Consider the following 24,546-nt stretch of genomic DNA (forward strand, 5'->3'; position numbering starts at 1 on the left):
GCGCGCACGCACGCACGCACGTCGACACGCACGGACGTCGGCACGCACGGACGTCGGCGCGCGTGCCCACACGAGGGCAGGCACGCACGTACGGACGTCGGCACGCGCAAACGGACGTCGGCACGCACGGACGGAAGGCGCGCGTGCCCACACGAGGGCAGGCACGCACGCACGCCGGCAGGCACGGACGGAAGGCGTCATTCATTCATTCATTCATTCATCCATCCATCCATCCATCATCATCATCATCATCATCATCATCATCATCATCATCATCACCATCATCATCATCATCATCATCAATCGTATTTACTGAGCGCTTACTGTGTGCAGAGCACTGTACTACGCGCTTGGGAAGTACAAGTTGGCAACATATAGAGACAGTCCCTACCCAATTGTGGGCTCACAGTCTAAAAGGGGGAGACAGACAACAAAACCAAACATACTGACAAAATAAAATAAATAGAATAGATATGTACAAGTTAAATAAATAAATAAGTAAATAGAGAAATAAATATGTACAAACATATATACATATATAGTGAATGAATTCATTCACTCATTCATTCATTCATCTTTATAGAGCGATTAATAATAATAATAATAATAATAATGATGGCATTTATTAAGCGCTTAGGTTGTCCCACGGGGAGCTCGCAGTCTTCATCCCCATTTTACAGATGAGGGAACTGAGGCCCAGAAAATAATAATAATAATGATGGCATTTGTTAAAAGCTTACTACGTGCAAAGCACTGTTCTAAGTGCTGGGGAGGTTACAAGGTGATCAGGTTGTCCCACGTGGGATTCGCAGTCTTCATCCCCATTTTACAGATGAGGGAACCGAGGCCCAGAGAATAGTAATAATAATGATGGCATTTATTAAAAGCTTACTACGTGCAAAGCACCGTTCTAAGCGCTGGGGAGGCTACAACGTGATCATGTTGTCCCAAGGGGGGCTCGCAGTCTTAATCCCCATTTTACAGATGAGGTAACTGAGGCCCAGAAAAGTGAAGTGACTTGCCCAAAGTCACCCAGCTGACCACTGGGGGAGCGGGGATTTGAACCCACGACCTCTGACTCCAAAGCCCGGGCTCTTCCCACTGTGCCATGCCAACTTGGACTTCCCAAGCGCTTAGCACAGTGCTCCGCACACAGTAAGCGCTCAATACGATTGAATGAATGAATGAATGAATGCTGGGTGAGCCCACTGTTGGGTAGGGACTGTCTCTAGATGTTGCCAACTTGGACTTCCCAAGCGCTTAGCACAGTGCTCCGCACACAGTAAGCGCTCAATAAATACGATTGAATGAATGAATGAAGGGGGGGGAGGGGGAGAGGAAGGAGGGGACTCAGTGTGGGAAGGCCTCCTGGAGGAGGTGAGCTTTCAGTTGGGCTTTGAAGGCACGCACGGAGTGGCGTCAGCACGCACGCCGGCACGCACTCACTCACGTTAACACGCACGTACGTCGGCACGCACTCACGTTAACGCGCACGTACGTCGGCACGCTCGCACTTACGTCAGCACGTACGGCTCTCTCCTCGGAGGCCTTGGCCTGGTTAGCTCGAGAACGCGGGCCTCAGGGAAGGCCTCAAGCCTCAGGTCAATTTTTGCGTCGTCTTTTGTCTGTCTGTCCGTCTATGTTGGGGGGGGATGTAATAATAATAGTAATAATAATCCTAATAATAATCATAATGATGGCATTTATTCATTCAATCGTATTTATTGAGCAGTTCCTGTGTGCAGAGCACTGCACTAAGCGCTTGGGAAGTCCAAGTTGGCCACATCTAGAGACGCTCCCTACCCCACAGCGGACTGACAGGCTAGAAGCGCTTACTATGTGCAAAGCACTGTTCTAAGCGCTGGGGAGGTTACAGGGTGATCAGGTTGCCCCACCAGGGGCTCACAGTCTTCGTCCCCATTTGACAGATGAGGCAACTGAGGCCCAGAGGAGTGAAGTGACTTGCCCAAAGTCACACACCTGACAGGTGGCAGAGCCGGGATTTGAACCCATGACCTCGGACTCCTCCTTTCCCCTCCCCACAGCACCTGTATATGTGTTTGTACGTATTTACTACTCTATTTTATTTGTACACATTTATTCTATTTATTTTATTAATATGTTTTGTTTTGTTGTCTGTCTCCCCCCTTCTAAACCGTGAGCCCGCTGTTGGGTAGGGACCGTCTCTAGATGTTGCCAACTTGTACTTCCCAAGCGCTTAGTCCAGTGCTCTGCACCCAGTAAGCGCTCAATAAATACGATTGATTGAATGAATGAATATATGTATATATGTTTGTACGTATTTACTACTCTATTTTATCTATACACATTTATTCTATTTATTTTATTTTGTGAATATGTTTTGTTCTCTGTCTCCCCCTTCTAGACTGTGAGCCCGCTGTTGGGTAGGGACCGTCTCTACGTGTCGCCAACTTGTCGCCTAGTCCAGTGCTCTGCACACAGTAAGCGCTCAATAAATACGATTGAATGAATGAACGAATATATATATATATATATATATATGTTTGTACGTATTTACTACTCTGTTTGTGCATGTTTATTCTGTTTATTTTATTTTGTGACTATGTTTTGTTGTCTGTCTCCCCCTTCTAGACTGTGAGCCCGCTGTTGGGTAGGGACTGTCACTAGATGCTGCCGACTTGTCCTTCCCAAGCGCTTAGTCCAGTGCTCTGCACACAGGAAGCGCTCAATAAATACGATTGAGTGAATGAATGAATGACTCCAAAGTCCGGGTTGTTTCCACTGAGCTACGCTGCTTCTCTCGTGTATGTTGGGCGGAGGGGTGGGGGGGGGGTGGTGTATTTATTGAGCACCTACTGTGTGCAGAGCACTGCACTGAGCGCTTAGTAATGATGGTATTTGTTAAGCGCTTACCATGTGCCAAGCGCTGTTCCAAGTCTGTCTGTCCATGGATGTTGCGGGGGGGGGGGGGGGGGGGGGGGTGTTCATTCAATCGTATTTATTGAGCGCCTACTGTGTGCAGAGCACTGCACTGAGCGCTTAGTAATGATGGTATTTGTTAAGCGCTTACCATGTGCCAAGCGCTGTTCCAAGTCTGTCTGTCCATGTATGTTGGGAGGGGGGGTGTTCATTCAATCGTATTTATTGAGCGCCTACTGTGTGCAGAGCACTGCACTGAGCGCTTAGTAATGATGGTATTTGTTAAGCGCTTACCATGTGCCAAGCGCTGTTCCAAGTCTGTCTGTCCATGTATGTTGGGAGGGGGGGGTGTTCATTCAATCGTATTTATTGAGCGCCTACTGTGTGCAGAGCACTGCACTGAGCGCTTAGTAATGATGGTATTTGTTAAGCGCTTACCATGTGCCAAGCGCTGTTCCAAGTCTGTCTGTCCATGTATGTTGGGGGGGGGGGGGGTGTTCAATCGTATTTATTGAGCGCCTACTGTGTGCAGAGCACTGCACCAATTGCTTAGTAATGATGGCATTTGTTAAGCGCTTACTATGTGGCAAGTGGTGTTCCATATCTGTCTGTCTGTACATGTATGTTGGGGGGGGGGGGTGTATTCATCCAATCGTATTTATTGAGTGTTTATTGTGTGCAGAGCACTGCACTGAGCGCTTAGTAATGATGGCATTTGTTAAGTGCTTGCTATGTGCCAAGCGCTGTTCCAAGTCTGTCTGTCTGTGTATGTTGGGGGAGGGAGGGTGTATTCATCCAGTCGTATTTATTGAGCGCCTACTGTGTGCAAAGCACTGCACTGAGCGCTTAGTAATGATGGCATTTGTTAAGCGCTTACTATGTGCCAAGAGCTGTTCCAAGTCTGTCTGTCTGCCTGCATGTGTGTACGTGTATGTTGGGTGGGGGGTGTATTCATTCAATCGTATTTATTACCCTATTATACTTGTACATATTTATTCTGTTTATTTTATTTGGTTTATATGTTTTGTTTTGTTGTCTGTCTCCCCCTTCTAGACTGTGAGCCCGCTGTTGGGTAGGGACCGTCTCTAGATGTTGCCAACTTGTACTTCCTAAGCGCTTAGTACAGTGGTCTGCACACAGTAAGCGCTCAATAAATACAATTGATTGAATGAATGAATGAATATTCAATCAGTCATATTGAGCACTGACTGTGTGCAGAGCACTGTACTAAGCGCTTGGAAAGTACAATTCGGCAACAAGTAGGACAATCCCTCCCCAGCAACGGGCTCACAGTCTAGAAGGGGGGAGACAGACTCACAGTCTCAATTCCCATTTTACAGATGAGGTAACTGAGGCACCGAGAACAATAATAATTTAATAATTTTGGTATTTGGTAAGCGCTTACCGTGTGCCAAGCACTATTCTAAGAGCTGGGGGAGATACAAAGTAATCAGGTTGTCCCACGTGGGACTCACAGTCTTCATCCCCATTTTACGGATGAGGGAACTGAGGCACAGAGAAGTTAAATAACTTTCCCAAAGTCACGCAGCTGATAAGCGGCGGAGCCGGGATTAGAACCCATTCATTAATTCATTCAATCGCATTTATTGAGCGCTTACTGTGTGCAGAGCACTGTACTAAGCGCTTGGGAAGTCCAAGGCGTCAACATCTAGAGACGGGCCCTACCCAACAGCGGGCTCACGGTCTAGAAGGGGGAGACAGACAACAAAATCAAACATATTAACAAAATAAAATAAATAGAATAAATATGTATAAGTAAAGTAGAGTAATATAATAAATACAGTAATAAATATAATAGAGTAAGACATATAATAGAGTAATAAGTATAATAGAGTAATAAATTTAATAAATAGAGTAATAGAGACTCCCAGGCTGGTGCTCTATCCAGCTAGGCACGTCTGCTGTACTCTCCCAAGCGCTTAGTACAGTGCTGTGCATACCGTAAGTGCTCAGTAAATACAGTGGATTGATTAGCAGAACTTGGGGACTCTGGAACCTATAGCGGATTTCTTTTGTTTGAACTTCTGGGCTTCAGCCGAGACTTCCTGAGGGAGCTGGAATGTGATCCACGTTAGAGAAGTAGCGTGGCTTAATTCATTCATTCCATCGTATTTATTGAGCGCTTACTGTGTGCAGAGCACTGTACTAAGCGCTTGGGAAGTCCAAGTTGGCAACATTTAGAGACAGCCCCTACCCAACAGTGGGCTTAATGGATAGAGCACGGACGTCGGAGTCAGAGGGACCTGGGTTCTAATTCCCGCTTCGCCTCATCCCAACTTGTACTTCCCAAGCGCTTAGTCCAGTGCTCTGCACACAGTAAGCGCTCAATAAATACGATTGATTGATTGATGTCAGCTGTGGGACCTTGGGCAAGTCAAATGGCAAGGCGAGGCTCTGGGCCTCGGTTACCTCCTCTGTAAAATGGGGGCGGTGAGCCCCATTCATTCATTCATTCAATCGTATTTACTGAGCGCTTACTGTGTGCAGAGCTGTACTAAGCGCTTGGGAAGTCCAAGTTGGCAACACATAGGGATGGTCCCTACCCAACAGTCTAGAAGCCCCATGTGGGACAGGGACTGTGTCCGACGTGATTAACTTGTATCTAGAAGGGCCGGGCGGAGGGCGGCCTCGTCTTCCGAGAAGCAGCGTGGCTCAGTGGAAAGAGCCCGGGCTTTGGAGTCAGAGGTCATGGGTTCAAATCCCGGCTCCGCCAACTGTCAGCTGGGTGACTTTGGGCAAGTCGCTTCACTTCTCTGGGCCTCAGTTCCCTCATCTGGAAAACGGGGATTAAAGACTGTGAGCCCCCCGTGGGACAACCTGATCACCTTATAACTACTATGTGCTTCGCACATAGTAAGCGCTCAATAAGTCCGACTTCCCACCGAACCACGCTGGGAAGTCCAAGTCGGCAACATCTAGAGCCGGTCCCTACCCAACGGCGGGCTCACGGTCTAGAAGGGGGAGGCAGACAACAAAACCAAGCGTATTAACTAAATAGAATAAATACGTCCAAGTAAAATAGAGTGATAAATCTGTACAAACATCTATACAGGTGCCGTGGGGAGGGGAAGGAGCTAAGGCCGGGGGGGGATGGCAACATGTAAGCGCTTAATAAATGCCATTATTATTGTTATTATTAGAACAGTGCTTGGCACATAGTCCTTAAGTACCATGATGCTCTCCCTCCGCACATCCGCCAAGCTCGCTGTCTTCCTCCCTTCAAAGCCCTACTGAGAGCTCACCTCCTCCAGGAGGACTTCCCACACTGAGCCCCCTTTTTCCTCTCCTCGTCCCCATCCCCACAGTACCTGTATATATCATCATCATCAATCGTATTTATTGAGCGCTTACTATGTGCAGAGCACTGTACTAAGTGCTTGGGAAGTACAAATTGGCAACATATAGAGACAGTCCCTACCCAACAGTGGGCTCACAGTCTAGAAGGGGGAGACAGAGAACAAAACCAAACATACTAACAAAATAAAATAAATAGAATAGATATGTACAAATAAAATAAATAAATAAATAAATAGAGTAATGAATATGTACAAACATATACATATATACAGGTTCTGTGGGGAAGGGAAGGGGGTAAGATGGGGGGATGGAGAGGGGGACGAGGGGGAGAGGAAGGAAGGGGCTCAGTCTGGGAAGGCCTCCTGGAGGAGGTGAGCTCTCAGCAGGGCCTTGAAGGGAGGAAGAGAGCTAGCTTGGCGGAGGGGCAGAGGGAGGGCATTCCAGGCCCAGGGGATGACGTGGGCCGGGGGTTGATGGCAGGACAGGCGAGAACGAGGTACGGTGAGGAGATCAGCGGCGGAGGAGCGGAGGGTGCGGGCTGGGCTGGAGAAGGAGAGAAGGGAGGTGAGGTAGGAGGGGGTGAGGGGATGGACGGCCTTGAAGCCCAGGGTGAGGAGTTTCTGCCTGTTGCGCAGATTGATTAGTAGCCACTGGAGATTTTTGAGGAGGGGAGTGATATGCCCAGAGCGTTTCTGGACAAAGATGATCCAGGCAGCAGCATGAAGTATGGATTGAAGTGGAGAGAGACACGAGGATGGGAGATCAGAGAGAAGGCTGATGCAGATTTATTACTCTATCTGTTTTACTTGTACATATTTACTACTCTGTTTATTTTGTTAATGGCTGAGGTCCTGTCGGGGAATGTCAGGCCCTTCTATCTTTGGTTTTAGGGGGATTCCAGGAGCCGGCGACCCCCGTCCGTCGTGGGGGTGGGTTAAGGGACCCACCATGAGGCTCTTCCGGCTATTGTCTAGCCGCCTCCCAGCGGGTTCCTCTGCCCTGAGACTGCTGCGATTCCCGGCTCCGGAAAACGGCACCCCGTGCCCGCCGCCACCGCCTCACGCCTCGGCCTGGAAGCGGCTGACGGGGACGACCCCGAGACCTCTGGGCACGTCGCAGCCGCCCGCCCCACGGACGGGCTCGGGCCCAAGCGGGCCGGACCCTCTCCCCCAGCCGGGCTCCGAGGAATGCGATTTTGGGACCCTGTCCGACACGTATTCCTCCAGGAAGGTATTTCGCAAAACAAGCCCCGAGTTTCACAACCTGAGGCTGAAGGGCCAGGACGAGCCGCCGGAAGAAGAGGAGCTGCGGAAGGTGCGGCGGGGTCGGAGGAACACCCCTTACTGGTACTTCCTCCGATGCAAGGCTCTCATAAAGGAAGACAAGGTAGGTTGAGAAGCAGCGTGGCTCAGTGGGAAGAGTCACAGGTCACGGGTTCAAATCCCGGTTCCTCCAATTGTCAGCTGAGTGACTTGGGGCAAGTCACTTCACTCTTCTGGGCCTCAGTTACCTCATCTGTAAAATGGGGATGAAGACTGGGAGCCCCCCGCGGGACAGCCTGATCACCTTGTAACCTCCCCAGCGCTTTGAACAGTGCTTTGCACATAGTAAGCGCTTAATAATCGCCATTATTATTTTATTTTATTTTTTTATTTTTCCCGGATCCCCTTCGTTGCCGCTGACCTCCTCACTGTGCCTCATTCTCGCCTGTCCCGCCGTCGACCCCTGGCCTGGAATGCCCTCCCTCCGCACATCCGCCAAGCCAGCTCTCTTCCTCCCTTCAAAGCCCTACTGAGAGCTCACCTCCTCCAGGAGGCCTTCCCACACTGAGCCCCCTTTTTCCTCTCCTCCCCATCCCCACAGCACCTGTATATATATTTGTGCAGATTCATTACTCTATCTGTTTTACTTGTACATATTTACTATTCTATTTATTTTGTTAACGATGTGCATCTAGCTTTATTTCTACTTATTCTGATGACTTGACACCTGTCCACATGTTTTGTCTTCTTGTCTGCCTCCCCCTTCCAGACTGTGAGCCCGTTGTTGGGTAGGGACCGTCTCTAGATGTTGCCAGCTTGGACTTCCCAAGCACTTAGTACAGTGCTCTGCACACAAAGCGCTCAATAAATATGAATCCTCAAGGGCTTAAAAGCCCCACCCTGTCTGTATTCGAACAGGGGGAAAGGCGGCTCTGAACGCGAGAAGCTGACAGCCTAGAGGGAATCTCCGGACTGTAAGATCCTGAATCCCAGGCTCTTGCTCTGTGCGCTATGCCACGCCGCTCCTCTCTTCGGACAGAGCCAGGCTGGGACCTTTTCCTATTTGCCAATGAAAATTCCCTAATGCCGTCGAGCCAGCAGAGGCAAACTGGCGGCCCGGAGCCGCAGAAGTGAAGTATCAGCCAGAGGTAGACAGTCATTTCATAGTCCTCTCCCCCAGGAGAAAAATACTTGCTCTTTTCCAGCCGTTCTGTCCCCATGGGCTCTCTCGGGAACTAAAGCAGCTACTTCTCTCCGTCTCCGCTGTCTTTGTCGTTTCTCGTTTTCCGGGCGGGCGTGCAGCTGGTGGAAGCCCTGGATCTGTTCGAGAGGCAGATGCTGAAGGAGGAGCGCCTGCAGCCCATGGAGAGTAACTTCACCGTCCTCATCGGGGGCTGCGGACGGGTGGGCTACCTCAAGAAAGCCTTTAAACTCTACAACGACGTGAGTGATGGGAGCGGGACCAAGCGTAGTCTTCCCTGTCCCCTCTTCTCCCCCCATCCACCAAAAAAACCAAATACTTAGTTTGTTTAAAATGGGGCTTTTTCCCCTCTTCTGGGGGGGAACGCTACGCTTCTCCGACAGCCTTCCTCTTCTGTAATCATTTTGATATTTACCGAGCGCTTATTCAGCGTTGGTTGTAAGCAGGGAATGTCTACTCTGTTGTTATAGTGTACTCTCCCCAGTGCTTAGTTCAGTGCCCCGCCATTCATTCAGTCGTATTTATTGAGCGCTGACTGTGTGCAGAGCACTGTACTAAGCGCTTGGGAAGTCCAAGTTGGCAACATCTAGAGACGGTCCCCACCCAACAGTGGGCTCACAGTCTAGAAGGGGGAGACAGAGAACAAAACCATATTAACAAAATCAAATAAATAGAATAAATACGTACAAATTAAATAGAGTAATAAATACATACAAACATATATACAGGTGCTGTGGGGAGGGGAAGGAGGTAAGGCGGGGGGATGGAGGGGGAGAGAGAACAGTGCTTTGCACATCGTAAGCGCTTAGTAAATGCCATCATTATTATTATTAGGAAATACGATTAAATGAATCATCATCATCAATCGTATTTATTGAGCGCTTACTATGTGCAGAGCACTGTACTAAGCGCTTGGGAAGTACAAATTGGCAACATATAGAGACAGTCCCTACCCAACAGTGGGCTCACAGTCATCATCCTCACGGTAGTCTCCCGGACGCTTAGTACAGTGCTCTGCACCCAGTCGGCGCTCAATAAATAGGGCTACAACAGAGCTGGAGCGGGAGACGGGCATTGATATACACAGATCATGTCCCGGCGTGTACATAAATGGTGTGGGGGCTTCTGAGGGAAGAGGGCGGCACACGCAGTAAGCGCTCATTAAAGCAGTGTGGCTTAGTGGGCAGAGAACAGGCCCAGGAGTCAGAAGGACCCGGGTTCTAATTCCGGCTCTGCCCCGTGCCTGTTTTGTGACCTTGGGTAAGTCGCTTCACTTCTCTGGAACTCATTTACCCCATCTGGAAAATGGGGATTAAGAGTGTGAGTCTCTTGCAAGCAGAAGGGGCAAATTGTCGTTTTTGGTTGGTTTGTTTTTTAAGTGGCAGTTGCTCATTCATTCATTCAGTCGTATTTATTGAGCGCTTACTGTGTGCAGAGCACCGTACAAGTTGGCAACATATAGAGACGGTCCCTCCCCAACAACGGGCTCACAGTCTAGAAGACCGTTAAGCACTTACTCTGCATCAGGCCCCGTACTGAGGGCTGAGCTAGAGACAAGCTCATCAGACGGGACAGTCCCTGTCCCACACGGGGCTCACTGTCTTAATCCCCCTTTTGCAGATGAGGGAACTGAGGCCCAGAGAAGTGAAGTGACTTGCCCGGGGTCACACAGCAGACAAGCGGAGGACCCCAAGCACACGCTGTCCTCCTCCCTGGCCCCTTCGCCCCAAACCGGAGACCCTGAAGGAGGAGAAACTCACAGCCTGGTTGGCATCCTTGCCCCGAGCCCCAAACCAGCCCTGCTAGGACTACACCCTGAGCAGATGGGAAGCAAAGAAGCAGCATGGCCTGGTGGATAGAGAGCCTGAGCCTGGAATTATAACTTGGCAAACAATTAACTGGTTGAGAAGCAACGTGGCTTAGTGGAAACAGCCTAGGCTTGAGAGTCGGAGGATGTGGGTTCTAATCCCGGCTCCGCCACTCGTCTGCCTTGGACAAGTCCCTTAACTTCTCTGTGTCTCTGTTACTTCAGCCGTAGAATGGCGATGAAGACTGGGAGCCCCACGTGGGACAACCTGATTACCTTGTATCATCATCATCAATCGTATTTATTGAGCGCTTACTATGTGCAGAGCACTGTACTAAGCGCTTGGGAAGTACAAATTGGCAACATATAGAGACAGTCCTATCTACCCCAGCACTTGGAACAGTGCTTAGCACATAACGCTTCACAAATACAATCATCATTATTATCATTATTGTTATTAAACAAGCCAGTGCCAGTTCCATTCGTGTGCATTCACCGTGCCTCGTGCTTACAAAATGAAGCAGAATATTCTAGGCCAGGGAACATATCTGTTGTACTCCGCTGAGCACTTAAATCGCGGTATTTAAGCGCTTATTACGTGCCAGGCACTTTACTAGGCACCAGGGTAGTTACACGGTAATAGGGTTGGACACAGTCCCTGTTTCTCATGGGGCTCAGAGTCTTACAGTTGAGGCCCAGAGAGGTGAGGCGACTTGCCCAAGGTCACACAGCAGATGAGTGGCTCGTCTGTCTCCCCCTTCTTGACGGTGAGCCCGCTGTTGGGTGGGGACTGGCTCTCTGTGTTGCCAAGTTGTACTTCCCAAGCGCTTAGGACAGTGCTCTGCACACAATAAGCGCTCAATAAATACGATTGAATGACTTGGGTTCTAATCCCGGCTCCGCCACTCGTCTGCCCTGTAACCTCGGGCGAGTCACTTCTCTGGGCCTCGATTCCCTCGTCTCTAAATTGGGGATTAAGAAAGGGACAGCGACTGCGTCCAGTCTGATTAGCTCCCGTCTACCCCAGCGCTTTGTTCAGCGCCTGGCCCACAGGAAGCACTTAACAAATAGCATTTAAAAAAAAAAAAAAAGAGGGTTTTATAGGCTGTAAAGGGGAACCCATTCTCTTCCCCAAATCCCATGGATTCAGCACATTTTTCATCCCTGCCTTCATTCGCATTTATTGAGTCCTCACTGCGTGCAAAGCACTGTACTTAAGCACTTGGGAGAGTACAATGTGACAGTCAACGGACGCATTTCCAGGATCCCAGCCCTGCCGGCGGCATTCCCCGTGACCTTGAAAAAGTCACTCGGCCTGTCCGGGGGGACTGTGGGAGACGCCTCCCGGGGGACCGGCGTTGAACGGGTTCTAGCGGCGGAGGGGTGACGGGCCACGTGGTTTCCGGGGTTGTCTTGGGGGCGGGCGCCAGATGAAGAAACGGCAGCTGGAGCCGACGGAGGCCACGTACACGGCCCTGTTCAACGCATGCGCCGAGTCCCCCTGGAGCGACTCGGCCCTGCGGGCCGCCCTCAAGTTACGGCAGCAGCTCCGCCTCAGGAACGTCCGGCTCAACCTGAAGACGTACCACGCTCTGCTCAAAGTCACTGCCAGGTGCTCGGACCTCAGCCTCTGCTTCGACGTGTTAAAGGTAAGAGGGACGAGGGGATTGGCGCCTCCGCTTCTTCGCTGCGCTCCGACCTTCCGGACGGGAGAGGGGTTCACCGTGGTGGGCGAGCCGGCGTCCGGGCCTGAGAGTCGGAAGGACCTGGGATTCATTCATTTAATCGCGTTTATTGAGCGCTTACTGTGTGCGGAGCACTGGACTAAGCGCTTGGGAAGTACAAGTCGTACAAGTACCCAGGCACAGAGAAGTTAAGTAACTTGCCCAAAGTGTGAGCCCACTGTTGGGTAGGGACCGTCTCTATATGTTGCCAGTTTGTCCTTCCCAAGCGCTTAGTACAGTGCTCTGCACACAGGAAGCGCTCAATAAATACGATTGATGATGATGATGATAAGCGGCGGAGCTGGGATTAGAACCCATTCATTCATTCATTCAGTCGTATTGTGTGCAGAGCACCGTACTAGGCGCTTGGGAAGTCCAAGTCGGCGACACATAGAGACGGTCCCTACCCGACAGCGGGCTCACAGTCTAGAAGGGGGAGGCGGACGACAAAACAGAACGTGTGGACGGGTGTCAAGTCGTCAGAATAAATAGAAATAAAGCTAGATGCACATCATTAACAAAATCAATAAAATAGGAAACGTACAAGTAAAATAAATAGAGTAATAAATCTGCACAAACGTATATACGGGTGCTGTGGGGAGGGGAAGGAGGTAGGGCGGGGGGGATGGAGAGGAGGAGAGGAAAAAGTCAGAATAAATAGAAATAAAGCTAGATGCGCATCATTAACAAAATCAATAGAATAGTAAACATGTACAAGTAAACTAAATAGAGTAGTAAATCTGTACAAACGTATATACAGGTGCTGTGGGGAGGGGAAGGAGGTAGGGCGGGGGGGATGGAGAGGAAAATGTCAGAATAAATAGAAATAAAGCTAGATGTGCATCATTAAAATAAATAGAATAGTAAACATGTACAAGTAAAATAAATGGAGTAATAAATCTGTACAAATGTATATACAGGTGCTGTGGGGAGGGGAAGGAGGTAGGGCGGGGGGGATGGAGAGGAGGAGAGGAAAAAGTCAGAATAAATAGAAATAAAGCTAGGTGCGCATCATTAACAAAATCAATAGAATAGTAAACATGTACAAGTAAAATAGAGTAATAAATGTGTACAAATGTATATACAGGTGCTGTGGGGAGGGAAAGGAGGTAGGGCGGGGGGGATGGAGAGGAGGAGAGGAAAATGTCAGAATAAATAGAAATAAAGCTAGATGCGCATCATTAACAAATAGAATAGTAAACATGTACAAGTAAAATAAATAGAGTAATAAATCTGTACAAATGTATATACAGGTGCTGTGGGGAGGGGAAGGAGGTAGGGCGGGGGGGATGGAGAGGAGGAGAGGAAAAAGGGGGCTCAGTCTGGGAAGGCCTCCAGACTGGGATCTAATCCCAGCTCCACCACGTCTGCTGCGAGACCTTGGCCGAGTCACTTCACTTCTCTGTGCCTCAGGTACCTCATCTGGAAAACGGGGATAAGCGGGTGAGCCCCGTGCAAGACAGGGACTGCGTCCAACCTGAGTAACTTCATTCATTCATTCATTCCATCGTATTGATTGAGCGCTTACTGTGTGCAGAGCACTGGACTAAGCGCTTGGGAAGTCCAAGTTGGCAACATCTAGAGACGGTCCCTACCCAACAGAGGGCTCACAGTCTAGAAGGGGGAGACGGACAACAAAACATATTAACAAAATAAAATAGAATGAATATGTACAAATAAAATAGAGTAATAAATACATACAAACATATATACAGGTGCTGTGGGGAGGGGAAGGAGGTACCCACAGCGCTTGGCACATAGGAGGCGCTTAAGAAATACCATTATTATTATTATCATTTCTCATTCAGTGGATTCCGAACCTCATGAGGAAAGCCTGGTTGGCGGGAGATAGTTACGTTATTATTGTCGTGGTGTTTGTTGAGCGCTTACCGTGTGCCAAACACCGTACAAAATCAACAGGTCCCACATGGGGCTCGTAAGAAGGAGAACGGGGATTGAAGCCGTATTTCGCCGGCGAGGGAGCCGAAGCAACAGAGGAGTGAGGTGACCCGCCCAAGGTCACGGAGCAGATCTTTACCATCCTCAAAGTCCGAGTCCAGATCTGCAATTTTTCCGTCAGGTTTTTTTTCCATCATTAAGTCTGACCGGAAGAGGCTTTTTAACGGGAACTGTCGGAGGTGACTTAGCAGTCCAGCCGCTTTTAGCTCTAAAGGGAGCTTGTAGGCTAACTCTGTTGGATTGTACTCTCCCAAAACAGTACTCTGCACCCCGTAAAAACTCAATAAATGACATTGATTAAGTATCCGGAAGGCGTGAAATTGAGCACGGCGAGGGTACGGGGGCTTTCTGGATAATCGAGTTTGGCATTTTTCTAAATCAAAATGCAGGGGGACTGGTCCACAAGAAGGTGGCAAACAAAATTGAAAGGAGGAAAGTTGTCACTCGACAACTGATCTGGCAATGAAGACTTGCATAGACGCCAGCGACCGCCTGTCACTGAGCTCTGCCAGGACAATACTGAGTTCCACCATTTCTTAGATTGTTATTTAACCTACTAATCCCCTCTAGACTGTAAGCTCGTTGTGGGCAGGGAGCACGACTGCCAACTCTGTTGTACGGTACTCTCCCAAGCGCTTAGTACAGTGCTCGGCACACAGTAAGCACTCAATAAATGCCATCGATCGATCGATTAGTTGGTATACAGTGCTGATCCTTTGTTGCCTACCAGTCAGAGGTATTTATGTATATATGTTTGTATATATTTATTACTCTGTGTATTTTACTTGTACATATCTATTCTATTTTATTTTGTTAATATGTTTGGTTTTGTTGTCTGTCTTCCCCTTCTAGACTGTGAGCGCACCGTACAGTGCTAAGCGGCGCTTAGTACAGTGCTAAGCGCTTAGTACAGCGCTCTGCACATAGTAAGCGCTAAATAAATACGATTGATGATGTTGGGTAGCGACTGTCTCTGTATGTTGCCAACTTGTACTCCCAAGCGCTTAGTACAGTGCTCTGCACACAGTAAGCGCTCAATACATACGATTGATTGATTGATTGATTTAATGAGCGCTTGCAACGTGCAGAACACCGTGACAAGCGCTTGGGAGAGTACAGTATAACAGATTTAACAGACACTGCCCATTTTGTCTTGGCATTTAACCGGGCACAACAGAATTAACGGACACTGCCCATTTCGTCTTGGCATTTAACCGGGCACAGAAGGGTGTGGCCTGGATTTTTCAATTGATCGTATTTATTGAGGACCCAGTGCGTGCAGAGCGCCGCACTAAACGGTTGAGAGAGTACAATGTAACAGAGATGCTGGGCACGTTCCGGAGAAGAAAGGACCACTTAACGGAGGTCTGGGCAGCTGAGTTTCGCGTAGACGCGGATTTTACCTGCTCTGCCGGGCAGGTGATTTTCCTAAAATGTTTCCGCTCTCCCAGTTGCTAGCCTCGTCTCGCTTCCTTCCCTTCCTAGGAAGTCGTGGGTCAAGGACACGCTGTCACCGTGGAGACTTTCAACTTCCTCCTCATGGCCTGCATCCAGGACAAGAAGAGTGGCTTCAGATACGCGCTGCAGGTTGGTGGCCTTTTTTCCCTTCCCTCCCAGCCCCCCGGACTCGGGCGCTTATTACGGTGCTCTGCCCACAGTGAGCGCTTAGCACGTAGCACTGCCACTGCTCCCATCGCAGGGGATCCGCCTCTAACAGGCCCCGCCGGGATTTCACGTTAGAGCTTCAGCCGCAGGCGGGGAAAGGAGAAGTCGGAGATCAGCGGGAGAGGTGGCCTGGAACAGCGGGAAGAGATCTCCTCGGAGCCTAGCCCGGACGGCATCTTGCTTCCGTTGTCCTCTGCCCGGCGTGTAGTACGGTGTCTGACTCTCAGCAGACGCTCAGTAGGCGCCGTGGATGGATGAATGGATCCAGATCGTCGATCCTAGGCCCTCCTAAGGGGACCGTAAGGGTGGCGGGTGTCTTCTCTCTTGTTGCCCACAGAACCTGTGGAGACTGGCCCTTCTTTGTCATTGGCTGGCTTTTAACGGGGAGTGTGAATAAAAGTAACCGTGCCGAGGATTGCAAAACAGAACCATTTCTTCGCCACCCCTAGCAATCCGATGGCATATAATATTCATTCATTCAGTCGTATTCATTGAGCGCTTACTGTGTGCAGAGCACTCGGGAAGTCCAAGCAATAGCAAGTAATACAAGTAATAGCAATATCGTAGCACATCACAGCAGCAAACATCACTAATTTGAAGAAGTCGACTGCCCGAGCCGGAGGACATTCCGTTTCCCAAAGCCTCCCACCTACCTGATTTCTCGTCCCCCTCTCCATCCCCCCCGATCTTACCTCCTTCCCTTCCCCACAGCACCTGTATGTATGTTTGTACATATTTATTACTCTATTTATTTTACTTGTACATATCTATTCTATTTATTTTGTTAGTATGTTTGGTTTTGTTCTCCGTCTCCCCCTTTTAGACTGTGAGCCCACAGTTGGGTAGGGACTGTCTCTGTATGTTGCCAACTTGTACTTCCCAAGCGCTTAGTCCAGTGCTCTGCACACAGTAAGCGCTCAATAAATACGATTGATTGATTGATTCTTTTAGGCAGAGCCCAAAGCGGACGCAGAGATCGCCGGTCCGACTCGCCCCAGCTTTCGAAGAGCATCCCCCCGACGGGATCTCCTAGTTATGGTAAGGGCTGGGGTTGAAATTGCCGTTTTCTTGTCACCCAGGTCTGGAGGACAATGTCGATGTGGGGAATCAAGCCCGAAGGCCACAGTTATAACCTGATGCTGCGGGCCGCCCGGGACTGCGAGATGGGCAACCCCGCGTTGGCTTCCGATTTGCTTCTGGGCGCCGGGGAGCGAAGACCTGCCCTCATCCAGCCGAGGACAGGGAAACGGGGTCCGCCGGGGAGCAGTGCCGTAACCCTACTGGACGTGGAGTTTCTCGAAAAGCAGATGTGTCGGGAAAGCGTCAGGGAAACCGAGGAACCCCCAGTCCTCGCGGAAACCCAAGCCGCCGGCCGTGAGCGACTGGAGCCGGGAAAGCAAACTGCGCCGGGGGGGGACGCGGCCCCTAGCCGGAGTCCGGCCGGGCTGGAGCCGGTAGGATTCGCCGGGCCCGTCTGCCCCCCCCGGCCCAACCTGCTGGACCTAAAATCAGCCCACCAGAACGTAGCGGGCCTGGGCGGCGCCGCCACCCCGGCCGACAGGCTGGCGCTGATGGGGGACATGGAAGGTTTCCTGGGCCAGATGGAGAAGGACGGCGTGGCGCCCGACATCAAAACCCTCACGCTGTTGGCCGAGGTGGTGAGGCCCGACCGCCGGGCCGAGGCCTCCCTGTTGGCCGTTCTGGAGGAGCACCGGGTGGAAGCGGACGTAGCCTTCTTCAACACGCTGCTGAGGAAGAGGAGCAAAAGGAAGGACCTAGAGGGGGCCAAGGTAAGAGAGGCCCGAGCCGAGCCGCTCGCTGGGGGAGGCCCACCCCGGCTGGGACGGCGGTTCTCCGTTTCAGTTCAGTGCCTAAGGTTCCCGGACCTTTCCAATAATAATAATAATTAGGGTATTGGGTAAGCACTTACTACGTGCCAAGCACTGGGGTGGATGCAAGCAGCTCGGGTCGGGTTCGGTCCCCGTCCCGCGCGGGACTCACGGTCTCAACCCCCATTTGACAGCTGAGGGGCCCAGAGAAGTGAAGCGACTCGCCCAGGGTCACACAGTTCGATTAGGCCTCTGCTACGCCCTGTCCCTTCTCTTGTCACCCTTGCGCTTGGAGGGAAGCGGTGTTGCTCAGTGGGAAGAGCCCGGGCTTTGGAGTCAGAGGTCGTGGGTTCAAATCCCGGCCCCGCCAGTGGTCAGCTGGGTGACTTTGGGCAAGTCGTTTAACTTCTCTGGGCCTCTGTTACCTCAGCTGGAAAATGGGGATGAAGACTGTGAGCCCCCTGTGGGACCACCTGATCTCTCCCTCCTCCCCCTCCCCACAGCACCTGTCTATACGTATATATGTTTGTACGGATTTATTACTTTAGTAATAGTATTACTTTGTAATTTAGTTTATTTGTACATATTTATTCTATTTATTTTATTTTGTTAATATGTTTTGGTTTGTTCTCTGTCTCCCCCTTCTAGACTGTGAGCCCACTGTTGGGTAGGGACTGTCTCTAGATGTTGCCGACTTGGACTTCCCAAGCGTTTAGTACAGTGCTCGGCACACAGTAAGCGCTCAATAAATATGATTGAATTGAATTGAAATCACCTTGTAACCTCCCCAGCGCTTAGAACAGTGCTTTGCACATAGTAAGCGCTTAATAAATGCCATCATTATTATTATTATTATTAAGTGGCGGAGCCGGAATCACCTTTTGCCTCCCGGCCCGTGATCTATCTGCTAAACGACACCGTTCCTATTAACTTGGCCATTTCTCCTTGATTTCTTAGAATTCAGAGAACCCTTCTTCCAGCCCTTCCTGCTTCTTTCTCTAGAATTAAGTCCCTGGACTGTTCCATCCCCTGCCTAGTCTGGCAAATGTGCAGCCCCCGACCATATCCCCCCGTTAATGGTAATGGTAATAGGGGTATTTGTTAAGCGCTTACTATGTACTAAGCGCCGGGGAAGATACGGGAGAATCAGGTCCCACGTGGGGCTCCCAGTCTAGAGAAGCAGCGTGGCTCAGTGGAAAGAGCCCGGGCTTTGGAGTCAGAGGTCGTGGGTTCGAATCCCGGCCCCGTCACATGTCTGCTGTGTGACCTTGGGCCAGTCACTTCACTTCTCGGAGCCTCAGTGACCTCATCTGTAAAATGGGGGCGATGACTGTGAGCCCCACGCAGGACAACCTGATCACCTTGTATCCCCCCAGTGCTTAGAACAGTGCTTTTTATATATATATAAACATATATTCATTCATTCAATCGTATTTATCGAGCGCTTACTGTGTGCAGAGCACTGGACCGAGCGCTTGGGAAGGACGAGTCGGCGACACATCCGCCAGACCCCAGCCTCGTTGTGGGCAGGGAATGTGTCCGTCACACCGCGGTATATCGTGCCCCGCCGAGGGCTTCGTCCAGGGCTCTGCACACAGTAAGCGCTCGGTTCGATCGACTGATTGCAGGAGCTGCTACTCGCCTTGGCCCAGAGGAGAATGTACCCCAATCTGCAGACCTTCTGCAACCTCGCTATCGGTTGCACCCGGAAGAAGGACGGGCTGCAGTTACTCAAGGACATGAAGGTACGGGGCGAATGGTTGTGAGGCGTCTCTTCCAGGCTCACAGCACGCCAAGCGGGGTCGTAAGATGAGCCGTTTATCTATCATCTATTTATTTGTACATATTCTATTTTGTTAATACGTTTTGTTGTCCGTCTCCCCCTTCTAGACTGTGAGCCCGCTGCTGGGCTCTATACGTTGCCAACTTGGACTTCCCAAGCGCTTAGTACAGTGCTGTGCGCACAGTGAGCGCTCAATAAATACGATTGAATGAATGAAAGTCAGCGCGGGGGATGATAGACGGGTGACGCGCGGGTGGTTGGAGCTTTTTGGGGAGCAGTAGCCCTGTGGAAGAATGTCTTCCCTACTCCATCGTGCTCATTCTGTTTTATTGTATTCGCCCAAGGGCTAAGTACAGTAATCTGCACGTAGATCAACTCTCCCGAGCAGTTAGTACAATGCTCTGCACAGAGTAAGCGCTCAATAAGTACGACTGAATGAATGAAAGTAAGCGCTGGGGATGATAGACAGCCGGGTGACGTGCGGGTGGTTGGAGCTTTTTGGGGAGCAGTAGCCCTGTGGAAGAATGTCTTCCCTACTCGATCGTGCTAATTCTGTTTTATTGTATTCGCCCAAAGGCTAAGTACAGTAATCTGCACGTAGATCAACTCTCCCGAGCAGTTAGTACAATGCTTTGCACAGTGTAAGCGCTCAATAAGTACTCTATCGTGCTAATTCTGTTTTATTGGATTCGCCCAAAGGCTAAGTACAGTAATCTGCACGTAGAGCAACTCTCCCGAGCAGTTAGTACAATGCTCTGCACAGAGTAAGCACTCAATAAATACAATAATAAGAACTGTGGTATCTGTTAGGCGCTTACTACATGCCAGGCACTGTACTTGCAAGCAAATGGGATTGGACACGGTCCCTGTCCCACAACGGGCTCTGTCATTCACTCATTCATTCAATCATATTGAGCGCTTACTGTGTGCAGAGCACTGTACTAAGCACTTGGGAAGTACAAGTTGGCAACATTATCGAGATGGTCCCTACCCAACAGCGGGCTCACAGTCTGTCTTAATCCCCATTTTACAGATAAGCGAACTGAGGCACACATCCCACAGCAGACAAGTGGCAGAGCCAGGATTAGAACTCATTCATTTACTCGTTCAGTTGTATTAAGTGCTTACTGCGTGCAGAGCACTGGACTAAGACTTGGGAGAGTACAGTGTAACCGTAAACAGACACATTCCCGGCAGAGCTGGGATTATTACTCTATTTATTTTACTTATTACTCTATTTTACTTGTACCTATCTATTCTATTTATTTTGTTAGTATGTTTGGTGTTGTTCTGTCTCCCCCTTCTAGACTGTGAGCCCACTGTTGGGTAGCGACTGTATATGTTGACAGCTTGTACTTCCCAAGCGCTTAGTACAGTGCTCTGCACACAGTAAGCGCTCAATAAATACGATTGATTGATTGATTGATTAGAACCCAGGTCCTCCAACGCTCAGGCTTGGGCTCTTTCCACTAGGCCTGGGCCACCATCCGTCTGGGGTGGCATATTTATTCACCTCCCCAAAGGAAGGGGGCTAGACTGGAGTTCTCCAGAGTTCTCTTCCAGTTATCGGGTTTTATGTCTTCATTTAGATGTACAAACAATTTCCTACGTTAGTTACTCACGTGAATCAGTCGACTCATAATTGATCGATTGGACAAGAGCCGTCACCGCCGCTCTTCTTAGGACAGATGTTCTTCAGCTCCGCTGGCGGGTCTCGGGCCTGCATCACCGGAGAAGGGGTCATTGCCCTTTTTTCATTTTTCTTTTAGGTTTTATATCATAGAGGGCCACAGGCTAGGGGATTTTCTTGGCTTTGGATAAATCCAGGCTAGGCAGTACAGCTCCCACTATAATTCTGCAAGATGACATTGCAGTGTGGCTCATTGGAAAGAGCCCGGGCTTTGGAGTCAGAGGTCATGGGTTCGAATCCCGGCTCTGCCACATGTCTGCTGTGTGACCTTGGGCAAGTCACTTAACTTCTCTGAGCCTCAGTTCCCTCATCTGTAAAATGGGGATTAAGACTGTGAGCCCCACGTGGGACAACTTGATCACCTTGTATCCCCCCACAGCGCTTAGAACAGTGCTGTGCACATAGCGCTTAACAAATGCCATCATTATTATTATTACAAAGTCCTGGTATCCCAGCAGCTCTGCTCACTAACAGGCAGGGAGAAGATCCCAGATTTGGCAACCAATCCCAAGGGAACAAGTTGCAAATCCATATGCTCATCCCTGCATTTGCTGATCTCTAGGTTTCCGGGGGGCAGAAGGCCTGATTGCAAAAGAAATAAATAAATGGGAGGTTTGGATGCTTGGGATGGGATGAATCTAGACTGTGAGCCCGCTGTTGGGTAGGGACCATCTCTGTGTGTTGCCGACTTGTACTTCCCAGGTACTTAGTACATGCTCTGCGCACAGTAAGCGCTCAGTAAATACGATTGAATGAATGAATGCCCTCCAGCCCGGGCTGAGGGGTGAAGCGGGAGGTTTGCCGGGGGCCGCCTCCACCCTGACCGGGCCCTGAGGCCAAGCGGCGCTCCCCGGACAATCCCCGGCCTCAAACCGCCGTTCTAAGATTAAGATAGATACGAGTTAATTGATTGATTAGGGAGTAGGCCTTCCCAGACTGAGCCCCTTCCTTCCTCTCCCCCTCGTCCCCCTCTCCATCCCCCCATCTTACCTCCTTCCCTTCCCCACAGCACCTGTATATATGGATATATGGTTGTACATATTTATTACTCTATTTTACTTGTACATATCTATCCTATTTATTTTATTTTGTAGGTATGTTTGGTTTTGTTCTCTGTCTCCCCCTTTTAGACTGTGAGCCCACTGTTGGGTAGGGACTGTCTCTGTGTGTTGCCAATTTGTACTTCCCAAGCGCTTAGTCCAGTGCTCTGCACATAGTAAGCGCTCAGTAAATACGATTGATGATGATGAGTTAATCAGATTTAGACAGAGTCCCAGTCCCACCGGGGGCTAACAGTCTTAAGTAGGAGTTGCCTCAGATATCGTCACCGTATCTAACCGACTCCGTTGTCCCCTCTCGCCCGCTGCTCAATAAACGCCGCCGGCCGCCGATTCCAGGAGGTAGGGATGCGTCCCAACGCGCACGTGTACAGCACCCTGATTAACGCCGCGGTGAAGCAGCTGGACTACGCTTACCTCATAGCCCTCCTGCGGGACATGAGGCAGGCCCAGGTCCCCGTCAACGAAGTGATCGTCCGCCAGCTGGAGTTTGCAGCCGAGTACCCGCCCTCCTTTGACAGGGTAGGGGCCGTCCTCGGCCAGGGGAGCCCAAAACGGGGGGCGGGCGGGCCTGGGGAGGGGCGATCCAGCGGGACTCATCCTGGTCTTTTGGGATTGGGGCGGGGAGCAGAGCAAGGGGGAGGAACAAACTTTGGGAATCTCCCCGCTTCTCCACGGGCGGTAACAAGCGTGTAAGGGAGCATCCCCGGGGTTCAGCTGCTTTTACGAGGGGCCCTAACGCACCGTGGCGGCTCCCGATTCCTGTGGCTCAGCCCCGGAACAATTCCTTATGGTTTAATCCTTCCTCTCTAACCCCCGGAGCTTCCAGGGACTGGCTTCCTTTTGTGGCCGAGAAGCGTAATAATAATAATTACGGCATTAAGGGCCTACGCGTTGGGGTAGATACAGGGTAATCGGGTTGGACACGGTCCCCGTCCCCCACAGGGCTCACGGTCTTCATCCCCATTTTACCGGGAACTGAGGCACAGAGAAGCGAAGTGACCCGTCCGGGGTCTCCCAGCGGACAGGTGGCGGAGCCAGGATTAGAATCAATCAATTAATCGTATTTATTGAGCGCTTACTGTGCGCAGAGCACTGTACTAAGCGCTTGGGAAGTACAAGTTGGCAACATCTAGAGACGGTCCCTACCCAGCAGTGGGCGATTAGAGCCCACGAGCTTCTGGCTCCCGGAGTCACGGCTTTATCCATCCGGCCGTGCCGCTCACTAATGGATTTGTAAAACCGCGGGCACTGCTCGGCCGCCCTCCACCCGGGAGTTGCCAGGACGCCTCCCTCGCCTTCTAGAACCGGCTCTATTTCAAAGTAGCCCCTGGATTTGTCCAACGGGAGCCATCCTTCCCGGAAGCCCATTCATCCCACCGTGTTTTCAGTCTTAAGCAGCCTAGTGGGTAGAACGGGGGCCTGGGAGCCAGAAGGGCTCTAATCCGGCCTCCGCCGCTCCTTGGGCCGGTCACTTCATTTCTCCGGGCCTCAGGCACCTCATCCGGAGAATGGGGATCGAGCCTGTGTCCAAGCTGATTTGCTTGTATCTGTCCCAGCGCTTAGTACGATGCCTGACTCACAGTAAGCGCTTAATAATTATTATTACCATTAAAAGCCCACTGTCTCAAGCCAGCGGATGCTTTAGAGCGTCCTCCCTCCCTGTTTTCCAAGTCACGGGTGGTGGGGTACACCCTTTAACCTGCCTTCCTCCTACCCCGTGGACCCACGGCTTTTCCCGTTCCAGTACAAGGAGAAGAACACCTACTTGGAGAAGGTGGACGGCTTCCGCGCTTACTACAAGCAGTGGCTGCAGGCGATGCCGGGAGAGGAGACCCCCCACCCTTGGCAGAGGTTCAGGATCAAGGCCGAAGACCCCCAGGACCCCCAGAAGGAAGAACGGTGACGCAGACGGGTCGGCCCCGGAGGCTTGAATATCTCCATCCCCGGCCGTAGCTCTGCGATCCGACTCCCAGACGGACTGTAAAACCCAGAGATCCACCCGGAATAAAAACGTTTACCGGACGGTGGGTCGTTTTAGGGGTGAGGGAAGCTCCCGGCCGCGAACGAAACCCGTTAACGGCGACTCTAAAGGGGTCCGTCACTTGCCGCGGTTCAGATGATGCTTCTTCTCCACATTTTAAGTTCGGGTTTGCTCTCTGGAAGCGTTGAAGACCGAAGCGCCTGTTTCCTTGCGTGGCCTCAATCCGCCCTCGTCGTTTCTCTGCCCGCTCCTGGAGGCTCGGGCCTACCAGAGATGCTCGCTGTTTTAAACCCAGAGAGGGTGGGAGTCTTCTCTGCCCCTCCCCTTGGCCTTCGGCCATCATCTGGTTCTGCACGAATGAAAGC

The 24,546-nt window shown here is 50.7% G+C and overlaps 1 protein-coding gene across 1 annotated transcript; it reads left to right on the top strand.

The window, feature by feature from the left end:
• Positions 1-1,520: 1,520 nt before the first annotated feature.
• PTCD1 (pentatricopeptide repeat domain 1) lies at positions 1,521-24,508 on the top strand. The gene is made up of 9 exons (XM_038762540.1): positions 1,521-1,601; positions 7,110-7,605; positions 8,784-8,924; positions 11,920-12,138; positions 15,658-15,759; positions 16,917-17,627; positions 19,295-19,411; positions 22,537-22,719; positions 23,945-24,508. The coding sequence occupies exons 2-9, from the start codon at positions 7,168-7,170 to the stop codon at positions 24,101-24,103; spliced, it is 2,070 nt and encodes a 689-aa protein (XP_038618468.1). The 5' UTR covers positions 1,521-1,601; positions 7,110-7,167; the 3' UTR covers positions 24,104-24,508.
• The last annotated feature ends 38 nt before the right edge of the window (positions 24,509-24,546 follow it).

Source organism: Tachyglossus aculeatus, chromosome 21 (genome assembly GCF_015852505.1).
Source record: "Tachyglossus aculeatus isolate mTacAcu1 chromosome 21, mTacAcu1.pri, whole genome shotgun sequence".
NCBI classification, from domain to species: Eukaryota; Metazoa; Chordata; class Mammalia; order Monotremata; family Tachyglossidae; genus Tachyglossus; species Tachyglossus aculeatus.